At 35.4% G+C, this 18190-nt stretch overlaps 2 protein-coding genes across 6 annotated transcripts; both read right to left on the bottom strand.

The window, feature by feature from the left end:
- Positions 1-178: 178 nt before the first annotated feature.
- Positions 179-8996, bottom strand: LOC104898379 (ethylene receptor). Its single transcript, XM_010685450.4, has 7 exons — positions 8863-8996; positions 7045-7980; positions 5443-5811; positions 4181-4447; positions 3965-4092; positions 3523-3720; positions 179-839 (listed from the first exon to the last, which is right to left on the bottom strand). The coding sequence occupies exons 2-7, from the start codon at positions 7948-7950 to the stop codon at positions 482-484; spliced, it is 2226 nt and encodes a 741-aa protein (XP_010683752.1). The 5' UTR covers positions 7951-7980; positions 8863-8996; the 3' UTR covers positions 179-481.
- A 3986-nt stretch (positions 8997-12982) lies between these two features.
- On the bottom strand, positions 12983-16896 carry LOC104898378 (tyrosine--tRNA ligase, chloroplastic/mitochondrial). 5 transcript variants are annotated; one of them, XM_010685449.4, is made up of 3 exons: positions 16724-16896; positions 13668-15337; positions 12983-13200 (listed from the first exon to the last, which is right to left on the bottom strand). In XM_010685449.4, exon 2 carries the CDS (start codon positions 15192-15194, stop codon positions 13698-13700), a length of 1497 nt encoding a protein of 498 aa, XP_010683751.1. In that variant the 5' UTR covers positions 15195-15337; positions 16724-16896; the 3' UTR covers positions 12983-13200; positions 13668-13697. The 5 variants fall into 5 exon arrangements, with proteins under 5 accessions (XP_010683751.1, XP_019106292.1, XP_010683749.1 ...); XM_019250747.3 differs by having other exon boundaries at positions 12983-13164; XM_010685447.4 differs by having other exon boundaries at positions 12983-13161.
- Positions 16897-18190: the final 1294 nt, after the last annotated feature.

Raw genomic sequence — 18190 nt, 5'->3', positions numbered from 1 at the left:
CCAAATACCCAATCTTCAGCATTTTGCTTAGGTATGTCCTAGCCCCAGGTTGACGTTTTTGTACACAGGTCACAACTATGTACCACAAAGCCCACAATGCTTTTTGCACACAACGATTGGCTGGACCATTTTCCTGTTACTTCTTATTCCTTTTCGTTTCAAAAGAGGAACGCGCGACTGTCAAATTTAGCTCTTGGAACTATCAACTATCTTTCACTAGAATTATTTGCAAGTGCTATGTCAATTTAGCATTGCTTGATAACGCGCTAATTTGCGTTATTCTCAATGCTGTGAACTGTGATATATACATAAATAAGCACCTGGGAACTGCTTGTCAAAACCAACACCTCCAGGCACCTAATTGATTACAAAAGAAAACCGGAAAAAAGAAGGATGAATGACGGTATCACTATCTTGTTATGCCAACAATCTTCAAATACTTTCTTCCTTTATGGCATCGATCCAAGCATTCAACAGTTTACTAGAGCGTCTCAAATACAGTTCTTCGTTCTAGGAGCTCGGATAGAACACTTCTCATTTTATCAACAGAAACAGGTTTTAAAATGCAACCATCCATACCCACCCTAACACAATTTTCCCTAGTCAGCCTGTCCGTGCTCCCAGTGAGTGCCACAATTAACGGTCTTTCATGACGCTTCGAGAACCTTTTTCGTATTTGAACGGCCACTTCAAAGCCATCAGCTCCAGGCGAATACAAATCAAGGAATACCACCTTGAATTCTCGAGAAACAGCTAAAAGACATTCCTCACTCGATGATACAGTTGTGACATCACATCCAAGGTGCATCAGAAGTCCTTTTGTCACTGTTCTGCTGACCCTGCATATAAATCCGGTAGAGTGTCATTAGCTAGCAATACTAGCATTCTACTAGATCAATCATGCATCAAGCTTTCGATGAGAATACACAATGACACTTGAATGCAAACATGAGAGCACAAGAAAAAATCAAAAAGTGCAATGGCAGTTGCTGTTGGAAAAAGGAGCACAAGGTAATGATGGGATCAATGATCCCTTTGCTAGCCAGGCTAGCTAAACATTGACCAAGTTTAATTATATTGTTCCAGTTAACCAAAAAAAAGGCAAATGACATGATAGGAAGCTAGCATGCAAAATATGTTTTGAGGAATCAGTGATAACTCTATTTACTGATTGAAGCACACTTCTTTTATATCTTTACTTCCTCGTATAACCCCACATGTCCCAGCTAAAGAGAAGTGCGCTCTCTTATCCCTCACCATGAAATAACACAATCTGCTGCAATAGCCAGAAAAGGTACATGCATAAGGTATAATATGAAGAACATACGTCTATGAAGTCTACAATTGTCATATTAGCATCCTTCTCTTATGGTCTTCCTAAAATATTATAAATCTAATGTAGCATGAGAGGATCTAAGTGGACGACCACCAAAGATTAAATCTTTATTGATGCAGCTGATCCTAGCCTACTGGGTTTTGGGTTTTGCAAATTTCAGCACTCGTTTTCTACTCTTAATTTACAAAATTACAACTATATTGTAGGGACCAGAAAGAGTAATCAAGAAACTATATTCTCCTACACGCACCTTGTCTCTGCCCCTATGAGGTCTTTCTGGCTTTTTGCTGCACTTTCTCTAATTTCACTCACATAGAGGGTTTTTCATGTAATCTTGTGTTCAATTGTTCATTGCTTTATAATATATTTTTCTAAGTTCATTTTCCACTGTTATCAGTAAGCATATCCCTAACAACGCTTTTAGCACATACATAGCAAAAACTTCTATCATATTAAATTTAGTAACTCTTACAATTCTAATAGATGCACCCTTAGGGCTAACAATTGATCCTTGTTATTAGTGCTTAGTTATTGCTCAATTTATCTACACTTATAGCTCCCTATATAGATTATAAATCAAGGCCCCGCCAGAATGCAAAGCCTTAAGTAGGAGTAATTGGGAGCGGTCAAGTGCTTCATACAAAGGAAAGAGATTATGTGACCCTTGAACATTGAGATAGGGCAGGGTTTCAAATTAGAGAGGGCTTACTTTATTTAATCATTTAATGGACAGGTTATCACATTAGAGGATCGATATTGTCACTTTTCTCCAAGGTGTCGACAGTCCCAACTCCTACCTCCTCTCTCAATTCCAAACTAAGGAATGGTCTCATCACTTCTAGATTAACAAACACTCTCATCCCCTGAAGTAGGACTGTGGCATTCTTATGGTCCATATAGATACTATCTTTTACTTCCTATATTCTGTTACAATTACAACAATTGACTTTTACACTATTCTTTCATAACTAGCTTTCACCAAATTTATTGCTAATATATACTTCCTCCATTCTTTAAAGAATGCAACATTTGCATAGTACCTGCAATCCAATGCAATACTTTGATTCTGTATATCTTTAATTTTGTACTTGTGAAGTTGTAAAAAGTCTAAAATTATGAAATTACACATTAAAACGAATAAAATAAGGTTCCACTTGACTATATTTTTTCTTATACATTTGTGAGAGACAATAGGATAAGGTTGATAGATGAATATTGGTTACTATGCAAATGTTACATCCTTTATAGAACTGAGAAAGTATAAATTAAATTTTACTTCCTCCATTCTTATTTATTTTACCATTTTTGGTTGTTTCAGTTCACTTGCAACACTTTTCATTTACGGTTGCTTCAATTTACTTGCAACACTACCTTTTTTGGATATTATTTCTCTCTAACTCTCTCATCATCACATGGGTCACCTTTATCTCTCTCTCTCCTCACCTAAATTATCATGCCTCCCTTGTTGCAAGTAATCGAACACAGGAAGTACTATGTAAGATATTGTTGGATTAAATTTTTTATAATTTTCACTAACTGAACATTAGAGATATTAATGGTCAAAGTAATGTATTGTTATGTCTGAAAGTCAAAACCTTGCAATTATAAACAACAAAAGTATCAACGATTAGGAATAAATTATTATAAAAAAGCCAGAATAAATGACCCTGGATCCAAGTGAACTAGCAAATGACAACCAGCTTCTTTCTATTACGAGCAAAGAGCAATCTTCTGCTTCAACAAGTCTAAACACCATACACAAGAAACCCTTAAAATGGAACTATCCTTTTATTACCTGAAGATAAATGAAGATATTCTCTTCAACTATCGGCATCTACACAATCATATTGCATGAAACATAAAACTACTATCTCATAAAGGAACTGATTTACAGATCCCTCAAGTACTAGGATCCTTACAAAAAAAACATTTGACTGCCAATGTTGATGTCTCAGCTAATCTTCTATATATATTTGATGCAATATCAATGTCGCAGCTATGGAACTACCTCGGATGTACATTTATGTTGGTCTAGCAACTCATTTCCCATAATCAACTAGACATAGAACAGTCATATTACTACCACAGAGGGTTTAGCCTTGAACTAACTTGAATCTGTCCCATAACCCCCTTCCCAAAACAGAGAAACTAGAAAGGACTATGGAAACATAACTACGGAAACATACCCATTTTCATCCATAATGAGAACTTTAAGGCCACAGAAGCTCGACTGAATATGATTCAGCAACGGTTTGGGTGCAATTGGGACCACGGCTCCATTTGATCGCTCAGGACTACCAAGTTTGACAACAAAAATAGCTGTACAACCCTTACCAAGACCTTCGCTTTCAATCCAGATGTTCCCTTCCATAAGATTTACAAACCTGGTTTGGAAAATACAATAAAAAAAACAAACAAAACAATTAAATCAAGAAATAGATTAAAGTAAAATGAACAAGTTAGGCCTAAGATCATATAGCACAGGACATATCAGAGCGTTCATTGAAGAAAAAGCCATGTCGTGAAATTGCAGAAAGTTTGGTATCATTGTATGTGGATTTCTCACATTTATACTATATTTCTTAATGACAGAGCCACTCTTAACAAAAATCCGGATCACCGTGTTACCTTTTGCAAATGGCAAGGCCAAGCCCACTACCACCAGAATTTCGATTTGCAGGTGCTTGAGTTTGGGCAAATTTTGTAAATAGCTTTGGAATATCTTGTGGGTTGATTCCAGGTCCTGAATCCTTCACCTAAAATTTGATGCAATTCAGTATAGTCATATAAGAGTGTTCCCTCAAAAAGCACTGATTTAGTTTGGAATAAGAACAATGAATTAACCTGCACTCGCAGATAGAAGTGACCATCTGTTGCTACTGGGATGAAATCTGGAGTCCGGGAATCTCTTAAAGACTCTGCTTTTGCAACTACAGCATTAACTAAGATACTTCCTTCTTTTGTAAATTTCACAGCATTACCAATAATATTCAATAGAACTTGCAATAAACGTTTTTCATCACCCACTGCAAACTCTGGCACATCCGGAGCCAAAGTTGATGTTATTGACAACTTTTTGACTGATGCTATGGGCTTGATCAAATTAAGAATCTGCATCAATAGTCATACATCTTACAAAGACGACAAAGCCAATATCATGTAAAGAACCTTTATATCAAATCACTGAATGCTGGCAACTTTATAGCATCATAAAAAACAAATCTATAGAATAACTAAGGAATATCCAAAACCCGGATGTGAAACAGGAAAACAGAAGTGACTTGACATAGAAACACTGAGGTAGTGTTTGGATACAAGGAGTTCATTTGAGTTGATTGAATTCAAATACAGAATTCGAAATTAAGAAACTCAAATCCAAATATGGTGTTTGGGAAACACAAGTCAGAATCTACAAGCTGCATACTCAATCATATGTTTGCGAAGTGAGTGGAATTTAACTATGAATCACAAAAGCCCTATTTTTCTAGAATGGAAATGATATTGAATACATATGACCGCACATTATTTAAGCATTACTTCAATATGCCGAAAAACAATCGTGAAATTGCAATTAGCATTGATTTTTTCAGCATGCCATATCTAGCTATATGTTATCGAATACCCTAGCAGTGATGATAGATTGACCACTATAAGGAAGAGTGGGTGGAGAGAGAGAGAACAGGGGTTCTGGGAGGAGAGAGAAAGAGAGATTTATATTATGTTGAAAAAAGTGAAACTGTGAGTTGAATCTCCTCATATTATTGAGAAAAAAAAAAAAAAAGGAACAGTGGCATCTAAACAGCAGTAGCAAGCAGTAGTAGGCAGCAGCAGTAAGGTTAAGATGAATAAAAGGTAAGAATTTTAAATGACATGGTACAGTGTGTCATTTAAGATGCTTTATCTATGGGTCTGTTTTACATTTACCTACCATTTGGACGGATTGGACCAACTCCATCACCGGAATTTCTTTGCTACGCAAACACATGATCACACTCAAATTCTAGAATTTTATTATTCTAGTATCCAGACACACCACGAAGAAATTTGATGAATGATGGAATCTAAGCACTACAACCACATATGAAGTCATAACCAGTCACACTTACCTCTCTAAACATAGTATGTAGATTGAATATTTCATTATCAAGCTTCAGACTTCCATCTTCAAGCCGTGAAAGGTCCAAAACATCATTTATCAGAGTCGCAAGGAGATTACTACTTTTTAGAATTGCCTCAACCATTAAACGCTGCTCAGGAATTAACTCAGTCTCTTGCAATAAGGAGGAAAGGGCTATTATTGCATGCATAGGAGTCCTCATTTCATGATTCATCACAGCCAAAAAGTCATTACGAGCACGGATGGCAGTCTCCGCTTCTCTGCGAGCCAAATCAAGTGCAATATTCTGCTCCAAAAGCTGTTGTTGAGCTCTCATAGATTCTTCCAATATTGCCGCATGGGAGAGAGCAACTGCTACCTGGATTATTCAGAAAGAACATGGATTCTATATACGTAAATAAATGAAGGTCCAATGGAAAAATTATTATATAGTTCATATTGCTTTCTCAGTGATAAAAAAATATATAATGGGCCTATATCAATTCAAACACAACCACAATCAGGGGGAAAAGAATAGATTATGCTTAACAATCACTTATCAGTCTTATGCTATGGCTATCAAATTGCAGCTTGTTACGTAAAGGAAGATGTCATTAGATCGGAAGTTCACACAGAGTTATTATACAGATTTTGTGACCCCAACAATAGCTCGGCCTAAAAAAAGGAACCTGAATTTCATGGAATACGTGAGGCTCAATGGAACTCTAACCTAAACCCGACCAAATAACCTTCCTTCTTAAGCTAAAACTTGAGTATGCTAACAACAACTGGTATTGCTAAAATCATACATCAATATTTGACAGAAACTCAAATTTGGCTTGAAGCAAAAATTGACTAAATCAACTCTCAACATTATTCATTGGAATTCATACTGTTTACAATATAAGCCTTATCAGCACACGAAGTGATGTACAATGTCATAAATTACGAAGAAAGAGCACACAAGTAATCACGCTGTGCTTGCAGGAAAGCAAAAAAAGGATCAGTTCACGCTCTAGTACCTACCACCTTATAGCTCTATTATTCACTGGCTTCTAAGGAATGGAATATTGTAAAGCCCCCTTCACTGTTTTGGATAGTACTTATGATTCTACCTTTTTCTACACAACAGGTTTTCGGTGTTATAGTCATTTTAGATTTCACCAAGGAAGACACATTTTTTAGTCTCTTGGATGTTACATACTTGGTACTCCCATTATCTCGTACTCCATTTAGTCCAAAATCGATCTCGCCTAAACAGTCGATGAACATGAACCTTTCACCGCACAAGGATGTCATCAATACACTGATATAGTGGTATGAAGTATCTACTAAATGATTCTGCAGCTTAAAGTAACATAATTAAATAGTTCCATTAATGTTCGCTCCACTATCAGAGTCACTTAGACATGTTAGGATACTAATCCAAGTTAGAGGTAACACTTCATTATACAAACTATGCCTTTTGCCACTGTCACTAACTAGAGTCTATTTCGCAAGATTTTTCCATGACGAGCTTAATACATAAGCATGAAAGCATCACATAATAGGTCAACTAGACAGCGCAGAAGCAGCCATTTACAACGTAAATGATGGCTAGATGCAAACAAACCTGATCTGCAACAACTTCAACAAGCTCCAATTCATGAACATGCCATTGTCTAGCGCTGTCTGAAGGAAGCATCAAAACCATCAATGCATAACGTTTTGTTGATAGCTCCGGCCAATCATTTATTTGGAAATTTGAAAGATGAAGAAGGGGCACACGCACAGCAACCACCTCTCCGGGCGAGTACTTCCCTGTGATAGGCCGGATTCTAGCCACAGGACAGTTTGGTGAGATTTTTACAGCACGATTGGTGCTAAATACTTGGTTGATTACAGGAAGCTGAATGGGCACAGTGAATCCAACAGGATTTTGTTGACGAAGCGTATAAGCAAGTTGAAGCTCCAACCCAGTACGTGTTGGCATCCATAAAGCACACTCTTCAAGAGCTAAAGTCCTACCAAGCTCAACAAGAGTGGTCTTTAGGATTGTATGCCTGTCAAGAGTACTTCTGATCTCATGAGTCAGCATCCGAACATGTCGCCCTGTTTCTTCTTGGGTACGAATGAGGCCCATCTCTCTGTCAAGCTCTGCAGCCTTATTTTTCAAGAACAATTCTCTAGTTTTTACACTCAATAAATCCGGAATAATATGCACGAGCATGAGGGCAGTTGCACAAGAGACAACAGCAGTTAGAACTTTAGCAGTGGTCATAACTACTTCAACTGTTTTAGTATGTATTCTAAATGTCCATAGATTAATTAGATGTGTTGCTCCACAAAGCACTATAAAAGCACCAAACTGTACAAGCACCCATCTATATGGAAAAACAGCTGATTTCTTAACAAAGTAAATCAGCTCCAATGGGATTGAAAAATAGGCAAGGGCAATGAAAAAATCAGATATGTACTGATACTTCATCAACAGATCATCTGGAGGCCACTGTGGCTCAATACAATTGCACGATTCCATTTAACCAGTCAACTTCTGCTTTTCAAATACCTGCCAAAAACACATAAATGCATCAAAGTGATCAATTTTCATCGAGAAGAGTTCATAAGAAATCTACCTCCCCAAACGCAACGAAATCAACATTCACGCTTTCCCAAACATAAATAAGACCAGTAACATCTTCTAGACATTATACAAATTTGATATTTTGAAAACTATGTACCCACTTGACTATCTTTGTCAAAGTGGAGTTCATGGATAGTGCAAAAGTACAAAGTGTGTAGATTATCCTTGAACTCATAGCAAATGGGTATTTGCACAACATTAACAATGATCCCCATGATGCAGAATATTACATCAAAAAATCCAGCTGAGAACATCTCCACACCACAAATTATTTGAGCTAAAAAAACCCCAACTTAAAGAATTAATTGATCTCAAATATCATAACCAATCCACTATATTGTAAATTAGAATTAGCCCACATACTCATTAGTCTCAAGAAATGCTGAAGCTTAATCAACCAATATCACTATTCAAATTTCAAGCACATTCAACAGCACTCATTAATTCACTTGCTAAATTCAAAGTGCAAACTTTTTTCTTTCCCAGATATCATTACTTGTTAAACAACACAAGCAGTAATCTTCAGCAACAACAACAAAAAAACTGAAAGCTAAGAAAACCCAAATTGATATCTGAACCATAAATTCATTTCTTCATCAAAAAAACATAAAATCAACCTAAAAAACAAAGATAACAACTGGGTTTCATCTAAAATTTCATATTATAAACCACAGAAATTAGAACTAATAAACAGTATCAAAATTGAACATCATAAAAACCCTACTAAAAAACAAACAACCAAAATCAAAAATTAAGAAGATGACAAAAAAGAACAAATTTCAATCGAATTGAAAACAGTCAACTTACTTCAAAAAATTCTTCAAAGTTATGAAGAGGGAAACACGATCAAGAGAGAAACCATTATTTTCAATATTCAAGGAGACATGTTGGTAATAATATTACACAGCTTTTTATTACAAGCGGTGGAACTGAGATAAAGCTACAAGTCTGTGATGTTAAGGTTTGTTCCTGACCGTAGGATTGTGGAAAAAGGAGAATGTGGGGCCAGATATCTAGGGTTGGGGGGAGAAGATTTAGGTCACGGTCAGTGATTTGAGAAGGATACTGTTAACTGTTAAGTACTACGTTTCTAATTATCTGGATTTACTGTGGAAGCATATGTACCTTTTCTTTTTCCTGAAATAGTCAATTGGTGGACCAAATTTTCCCAAGATTGTTAATTACTATTACTAGTATTAGTCTAAGAAAGTCAAATAGTGGAATAGTGTCAAGATCGAAGTAAAGTGATCATGCATTTTAAAGATATAGTTATGATGCATTGTTTTTGGAAATGATGAATTGGGATGAGAAAAGTTAGTTAAATGGTTAGAGGATAGTATATGATGGATGAAATATACTCCTTGACAATTGGTGAATAGTTGTTAGCTGATTGTATTAGCTGATAGCTGATTGTATTAACTTATTTCACTAGTTGATTGTATTATCTGTGTGTATAAAGGTGTTTGGTAAGTAGCTTATATTTAATTGCTATATAATTGTGTAAAATGACCATTATGGCCTATGGACATGTGCATAATAAAGTATTGTATCTTTTATTGTTTAATAATTTAATTTTCAACAACTTTAGTACATAAGTGTATCTGGTCCATTCATTCTCAAACCTGTAACGTCAAAAAGTTTATTGCATAACTTTTTCAAAAAGAGTTTTTTTGGACCCAATTAGCTAATTGAAACATCTCTTTATCAAACACTCAAATTAGAGGATTGATTAATCAAATCCTCATATATGAGTTCAAACCTCTAACTTTTTTCCAAACCTCTCTTTATCAAAGAAGGCCGTAATTTTTTTTTTTTTGAAAGTACTTCATGGGTTCTTTATCAATCACTATATGTGGAGGCACACGTATTAAGGTATAAGACAAAGATAGAAATAAATAGAGAAATTCATGTGATAAAGAGAGAAATAGAGATAACATGTTATATAAAAAAAGAATATGTAGCAATTACTATGAAACTTTTAAATAAGCAAAACATATCAATTGATAAAGAACGGAGACAATATCATATTCTTGTTCGAGTTAAAATATTATAATGGACTTTTAGTTAGATTTTTTTTTTTTAAGGTATAGCAAGATTTTTGTGCTTCCCACCCCCACACCCGAGATGGTCAATAGTGAGGGGTTAATACAGCCCACCTCATGGGTCATGTGAACCGAGCCTGCGAAAAGCCCGATTCAACCAACTCAAACCGTGAAATTGGTGGTGGGTTGTGGGTTTGATTTTCTAAGCCCAGCCCACTAAAATCCACTACTAAAATAGCTTAACTTGGATCACGAAATCGGTTTAGCCCAACCTACTAAATCGTCAAGAACAACCCAGCCCGTAAATCGAACCGCTTCAGCCCGCAAACCCGAGCAGGGCCATATAATTATTCAACCAAATTGTGTATATTTTAATCAAATTGCTTATATTATAATTTAATCAAAATCAAATATAGTGAAACTTAATATTAATAATTCTCCATATTTTTATTAATTTTAAAGTTTTTATGTAACAATAATGATTTTTTCCAACAATGTAATATTTTTGAAAAAAAAATCTCATGCCAGCCCACAAGCACGTTAGGTCCACAGCAAGAACCGCTTCCAGATTCGTGAAAATCTAAAAGAGCCTGCAGCCTGACCCGCCCATCTCGCAAAAGTGGGCATCACTATCCCCCCTCCCCCCCTTGAGCTAGACAAGGGCTGAGTAGAGCTAGCAAAATTTCATATTCATACCAAGTATAAATGAGTTAAAAAACCTTGACACTAATCCAACCCATTTAATAACATGTGTCATGTCATGTTGACCCATTTATATAAAAAGTATCGAGATTCTCAACACTAACCCACTTCTTTCGAGTCCAATTTGTGTCATGTTAAGTTAGTTTTTGGTAATTTTAAACTAGTGTTGTACTTTCAAGTCCTAATTTTCTTTGGAAAAGTACGTGCTAAACGATTTTAATCGTGTCATTTTTGTACTTGAAACTTCAACACTAGACCAACCCATTTAATAAGACATGTCATGCCATGCTGACTTGTTTAATTAAATGGGTCGGAGATACTCAATTCTAACCTATTTTTTTGGTATTCAATTCGTGTCGTATCATCTTTTACCAACTCTACTCGTGAGCCTTATGTGCTCCATGAGGATACTTGATGGACGAGTCCCCCTCTTGTCGAGAAGGGTGCTCTATGGAGTTTCTTAGATCATTATCTAGGTTCACGAGGCTAGCATTCAAACTTGGACTAGTGGATAAGTATCTCTAAGTACTATAAGTACTTGAGGAGGATACATGGTAGAAAAAAAATTCTCATCTGACGTGGTGTCTTTATGAAGACTGAGTTTGCTTAAATTCAACAAGTTCATAAGGTGACGGTTTAACATTAAGGCTTAACGTCAAACCATTAGTCAAACACTGCAAACTTGAAAAAAATGACTCTATTAATTAGTTAAGCCAAAATTATAACTGTTGACTGAGAGTATAGCTCAAAATCATAACTATTAACAAGAAAATCATAATTATGAACCAAAAATCATAATATCAACCAAAAATACCATAAATATTAACACAAACCATAACTATTAATCCTAAAACAATAAGTATTAACCTAAAATTCATAACTAGTAACCAAAAACAATAACTATTAACCTAGTATTACAGTAAGTACTTTTATCGGAAACCATAAACTTTGGTGGTTGAATTGGAAAGCCAAATTAAATCCTATTGACATCGAAGAATCAATTAAAGTAAATTATGATTACATTTAGAATCTTGAGAAACAATTATGGTTTTGTATTAATAGTTATAGTATTAGATTAATAATTATAACTTTCAGGTCATTAGTTATGGTTATGGATGAGTAAACATGACATTTGGATTATGATTTTTATGTTAATAGTAACTATTTTGGTTAATTTTTATGGCATATGGTTATTAGCTAAGATTTTCGAGTGAATAGTTGTGGTTTTGGGTAAATAGTTTAAATTATTAGGTTAATAGTTATATATTGGTTAATAGTTTTTGGGTTAATGATTATGATATTCAGATGAATAGTTATGTGATAAGGAATATTTCACAAAATATATACTAAACTATGCGAAGAATATTTTACATCTTTTCTTTATCATTATGATTTTTAAGTTGATAGTTATGGGTTTTGAATATAGTTACAGTTTAACAGTTATATGTTATAGTTTTCTAGTTATTAATATTTATTGTTTTGGATGATAGTTATGGTTTTGAGTTAGTAATTATTGTTTATCTTATGGTTTTGGGTTTTATGGTTTTGGGTCGATAGTTATGCTCTAGATAATAGTTACGATTTTCGGGTTAGAAGTTATAATTAGTCAATCGTTATGAGTTTCTGCTTAATTAATTAGCTAAAGTGTGTAACTAATTGAAGCATCGAGAATTTTTGCTAAACTTTAACTAATTAGTCTGTTGTTAAGCTTAACATGAGATCGTCTTTTTATGAATTTGTATTGTCTTTGTAGCAAGTCTTGCTCCATGCAGATTTGCATCTATCCCCAAGATAGTTGGTTCAAATACCACTTAATGGTCAAACTTTGTAAAGTAAAACCGTGAAAGAACATATATCTCAACTAAAAAAAATGTTAGATTGGGTTTGGCGTAACTACTGATTAATACAATTAAGCAGGGGAATAATGTTCTGAATTAGGACATTAGGAAGTCCTAAAACAAACTTCAGTAACTCAACTAACATTTGATTCATAAGAGATTGGTTGAAACAGGTCAACTTACCCACTCCTCCTCTTTACACATTACACATTCTATTATATACCCCAAGTATTTGGTGTATGTTCATCAAAGCCAAATGGATTCTACAACTAAACACATTCCACAATGCAAACAAGGAGCATCAGAACTGGGAGTTCAAGAGGATGAAGAGCTTTTCGACATTGATTTAGAGCTCGTCGACCATATTCCACCACCAAATTACTGCTGGGAGAGCTACATTCTGTCAACTCGTAACGTTCTCCTTGCCAATTGTCTATTGCCTGCTACTCGTCTCTCGAGCGCAGTTCCTGTACTATCAGGAGAACTTGATCAACATATGCTGTCGATTTCAGTCTTGCGTTTGCCTGCTGGTAGTATAGCAAAGATGCAGATGCTTGAAGTAGCTGAAGAGTTTCCCTCATTACATACATTACAAAGCAAGGAAAATAATTGCTCCAATGCGATATCACTTCCAGTTTCCAGTTTTTGGTTTTAAGATTTGTACTAAGATTCTTAAAATCATATTGTAAAGCTTGTATAATTTACTTAAATTAGTTGTACTTCAAGTAATTTGAAAAATGAACTTTTTTTTTCTATACTCATAAATCTGTTTTTTTTTTTTTTTCTTTTCTTGCAAAATCATAAACTAATATACCACTTACCCAAATTGACATATTGAGTTGTAATGCATTTGTATCACAGGATGAACATCTACGCAAAATAGTTTGCATTATTGAATAAAATTAGCACAAACGTTAAACCTATTGTGCACAAAGAATAACCACAGGAACAAATGCTCATGTAACAAAAGTTCCTATATAATTCATGATTGAGATCCTCCTAGAAACAATATGATGAAATGATCATATACCTGTAGCACAGAAATAAGAAACCCAAGCAATCAAGAGACCCTCACAACCATCTTGTTTTTCTTCCCAGCAGACAACAATAGAACCTTCCCATCCACAATATCATCAACCTCAATCCTCTTGCTCTCATTATCAATTCGTGTGTTATTCAGATAAAGCCCCCCTTGCTTCAGCATACGACGGACAGCAGACCTACTCTCAAGCAAGCCAGATAAAACTGAGAGATCAACAATGGAAAGGTTTAAGACATCATCATAAGCTAAAGAACATGAAGGCACATCTTCAGCAATCCCCTCGATTGTTTTCCAATCCAGTTTCGTCTCAGCACCTGGCCTTAATGCCTCGGTTGCCTTAATAGCCTCTTTCAACCCTTCTTCTCCATGAACGAAACGTGTTAGCTCTTCCGCAAGCCTTATCTGAGCTGAGTTCGGCTTATATCCAGGTTTCTTCATCTCTCTCTCAATCTCTTCTATCTCCTCTATATCAAGGAAAGTCAATATCCTCAAAAACCTCACCACATCAGAATCTGGAACTGTGAAGAAATACTGGTAAAACTTGTAAGGCGATAGCAAGGCAGGGGATAACCAAATCGCCCCATCCTCCGATTTCCCAAATTTTGTGCCATCACTCTTTAAAAGAAGAGGAAATGTAAGCCCATATGCTCCTTCTAAAGCCATAATCTTCCTAATTAACTCGGTCCCTGCAGTTATATTCCCCCATTGATCACTACCACCAATTTGGACAGAAATCCCCTCATTCTTGTAAAGGTGAAGAAAATCATACCCCTGCAATAACTGGTAACTAAATTCAGTAAAGCTCATCCCTTGCTCCGATTCTAGTCTCTTTTTAACACTCTCTTTTGACATCATAGTACCAACCCTAGCATACCTCCCCACATTTTTCAGAAAATCAAGGAAACTAACATCCTTCCACCAATCATAATTATTCAAAATCAAAAAATTATCCTCACCAGATCTACTGAGAATCTTATTCAAGATAGATTTTATACCTCTAATGTTCTTTTCTAAGGTTACATCGTCCAGCTCCGGCCTTTCTGAAGACTTCCCTGATGGGTCTCCAACACGGCCAGTGGCGCCACCGAGTACAGCAACTGGTTTGTGGCCGCATCTCTGGAACCAAGAGAGGACAATTATGCCAATTAAATTTCCCAGATGGAGGCTCTCTGCTGTAGGATCAAAGCCACAGTAGACCTTCAGTGGTGGATGATTATTGTCCAAGGAAGAAGCTGAGCGGAGATTATCGCTGGTAATTGATTCAATGAGGCCTCTTTCCTCAAGGATTTCGACCACATTTCGGCTGCGTTGCTGGTAACTGGTGGTGGTGGTGGTGCTGAATTCAGGGGCTTGAGAGGCTAGGGTTTGAAATGGACGGTGTTTGAGAAGAGAGAATGAGAAATAGTTGGCAGTATTTGAGATGGCATTAGTGGGGGACAATGGAAGGAGAGAGAAACAATGACGGTAGGAGAGTAAGGATCTTGTAGCAATTGGTACTGTTACAATTGCAGTCATGGATGGTTTGTCAGAGAAGAGTAGGGAGCGCAAAATGCAAACAATGAGGGGATATGGTGAAAACTCGAGATCCAGAAACGATTTGTTGTAGAATTCCACAGATGATTATGTTCTCTAGCTAAATAATCTGCTCCATTTTCCCCCTGTAACAAGCCAAAAAAAAACTACAATATAAGTGCAAGAATTTGTTGTAGATTTGGAGATAAGTATCAAATTACTATAAACCAGATATACGAGTGACAAATATTTTACTAGAATAAGTACAGAAAAGAATGAAATAGATGAAAGGTGAGGGTGATTACAAGGAGATTGCTGAAAGAAACCAAGAGTTCATGCTTTTGATTCAAGGATATGTACACTCCTTTAAATTTGTGGACATTATCAAGAAAAACTATCATATGACCATACACTCATATTCTTGCTTCAGCTAACCAAACTCCATTCTACTCAAAACAATTTATGGATATTTTAGGTCCTAAAACTTTCATATAAAACATTTAACTTGAATCAATCACAGCAAACACATAAAGTTTAAGGAGCAAGGAAAAGGCATGAACTCAAAGTACAGGCTGAACCACACACATTCTGAAAAAAATAATAGTAGTAGTATGCTGGAAGTTCTAATTAGTGTCATCAAATTCGTGCATCCAAAATTTCAGTTTTTTTCTGAAAGGAACTCAAATTGACAAAGTGAATCACACTAGACAACGACTAAAACTGCTCCCTGAAAATTCATAAAATCTATTACCTCCAACATCTGATTGCTAATTTGCTATTCTAATACCATCTCACACCATTGCTTTCCAACTATAAAGTACACCGACAACCGACAATCAAGCAAAGTTCTAATTAATCTAGGTTTTCCTGATTGAATCTCAAACCGAAAAAAAAAGGAAAGCTGATTGGGTGATACAATGAGGAGTTTCAAGACCTTGAACACCTAAAAATTCAATAATTAGTATTCAGAATGAAAATCCTAAACACCTCAATTACAATCAGGTAATAGTATTGTTATTCAAATGTCTTCAAAAGCTGATCTTTAAAAGGGTTCAATCTGACTCCAAAGAACCATCTTCAATATCTACAAAAAAAAAAAAAAAAAAAAGACGAAACTCCGAAAAGATAGCTATGTTGCCATGGCAGGAAGTACCAGATTGAGTATAGCATGGAAATTGGACATTAGGGTACAGAAAAAGTGGTCTTAAAAATGAAATATTTCCACAAAATTGAAAACTTTAAAAAGGAACAAAATTAAGCATTGTAGCAAGATAGTAAGAAGCTGAAGAATCAAATAAGATCATACAAGCAAAATATCAATGTGATAGTTATGCACAGATAAGGAAAACATAAAGCCATATAAATTGAAACACATTGGTCAATCACCCAAAAAAAAAAATCAGGGCTTGAAATTCAAATGAAGAACAAAACCCAGAATAGAATTACACAAATATACATCACATACTATTGGACAAAAAAAACAGATAATTGGATGAATTTATTGAGCATATTTCGCAAAAACAAAAGTTTACCCGTTAAAAAGCACTGCGCTTGCCGTAGAAATGGCGGAAAGAGAGATTGAGGCTGAGACAGTGGTGAGTCTTTGGCTGATTGGTCTTTCCAATACAGTGGTTGGGTCTCAATAACACAAACTAACTGGCAAGGGACCAACGGGGTTTTGCTCAATTCACTAACGAGGTGTTTGTTTAGGGGGATTAGGGGGGTGGGAATGGCATGTTATATCCCCATGGGTAGATATCCCATGTTTGTTTGAGGGGATATCTAAATTTCTATGTAAATGGGAATGGGATTAAACCCCCACTATTAGATTTTGACTCTAATTTATCACTATTATATATATAAAAAAAATATAGTCAGGTGGAATCTTATTAGATTCGTCTCAATTCATATTATCAAATTATAACATTTTTTATATTTTTTACGTATGCACAACTAAAGATATAAATGATTAAAGAAGCGTGTTGCGTGCGTGGAAAAACAAATGTTTCATTTAAAACAGAACGAAAGAAAAATATTTTTTTATTGAGATAATAGAAAAATAGTATATCTAATTAGGGGTGCGTTCTTTTCACTTTATTGGACCTCAACTTATCTGGACTGAACTTATTGGACCTGAACCGAACTTATTAGACTTGAACTGAATTTATTAGACCTGATTGGACCTGATTCAACTTATTGGACCTGATTGAACCTTATTGGAACTTATTGGACCTGATTAAAACTTATTGACCTGATTGGAACTTATCAGACCTTATTGGACATGATTGGAACTTATTACACCTTATTGGACCTGATTGAAACTTATTAGACCTTATTTGACCTAATTGGAACTTATTTGACCTTATTAGACAAAATTATTGATGAGTTATAACATAAATATTACCCCTAACGTACTACCCCTCAAAATTTATTATGAAATAATAATTATTAAAATTTACCCTTAAAAAAATATTTATTATTAATTATCTCTTACGATAAACAATTTAACAAAAAAAAAAAATACTATTTATATACTTGCCTATCTAAACTTTCACCACTAATATATCTAATAGTCTTGTTAATAGTAATATGAATAATAAAATAATAGACAATAATACAAGTATTTTTTTTTTTTTTTTAATAAGGAAAGAAAACTTAAGCAGACCCCCTTCAATCAGGGGGCCAACCTAACACATCCTTTCGGATGATGAGGGAAAAGTCAACATCATAGGGAGGAAAGGAATATAAGAGGGAAGAGCAAGAGTGACCCCTATGAGCCATAAAGTCCGTAGCTCGGTTAGCTTCTCTGAAAACATGGGAACACGAAAAGGAAGCAAACTGAGGAAGCTTCTTCTCAACATCACACAAGATATTGCGAATCTCCCACGGCGTAGGCCAAGCTTTCGAAACAGCATTAATAACCGAAGAGTTGTCTCCTTCAACTTGCAGATGGGAAATACCTTGCGCTATAGCACCACGAATACCGATCCAGAGCCCCC

Source organism: Beta vulgaris, chromosome 7 (genome assembly GCF_026745355.1).
Source record: "Beta vulgaris subsp. vulgaris cultivar EL10 chromosome 7, EL10.2, whole genome shotgun sequence".
Taxonomy (NCBI): domain Eukaryota; kingdom Viridiplantae; phylum Streptophyta; class Magnoliopsida; order Caryophyllales; family Amaranthaceae; genus Beta; species Beta vulgaris.
This window is presented reverse-complemented; position numbering and strand designations above follow the sequence as displayed.

Bases quoted from the DNA above. Each gene is read 5' to 3' on its own strand.
- LOC104898379 (XM_010685450.4), bottom strand. From the start codon at position 7,950: ATGGAATCGTGCAATTGTATTGAGCCACAGTGGCCTCCAGATGATCTG. The intron at 5,812-7,044 runs GTTTGTTTGCAT...TGAATAATCCAG, and splicing joins TTGAAGTTGTTGCAGATCAG to GTAGCAGTTGCTCTCTCCCA. The intron at 4,448-5,442 runs GTAAGTGTGACT...CTATTGATGCAG, and splicing joins TACATACTATGTTTAGAGAG to ATTCTTAATTTGATCAAGCC.
- LOC104898378 (XM_010685449.4), bottom strand. From the start codon at position 15,194: ATGACTGCAATTGTAACAGTACCAATTGCTACAAGATCCTTACTCTCC.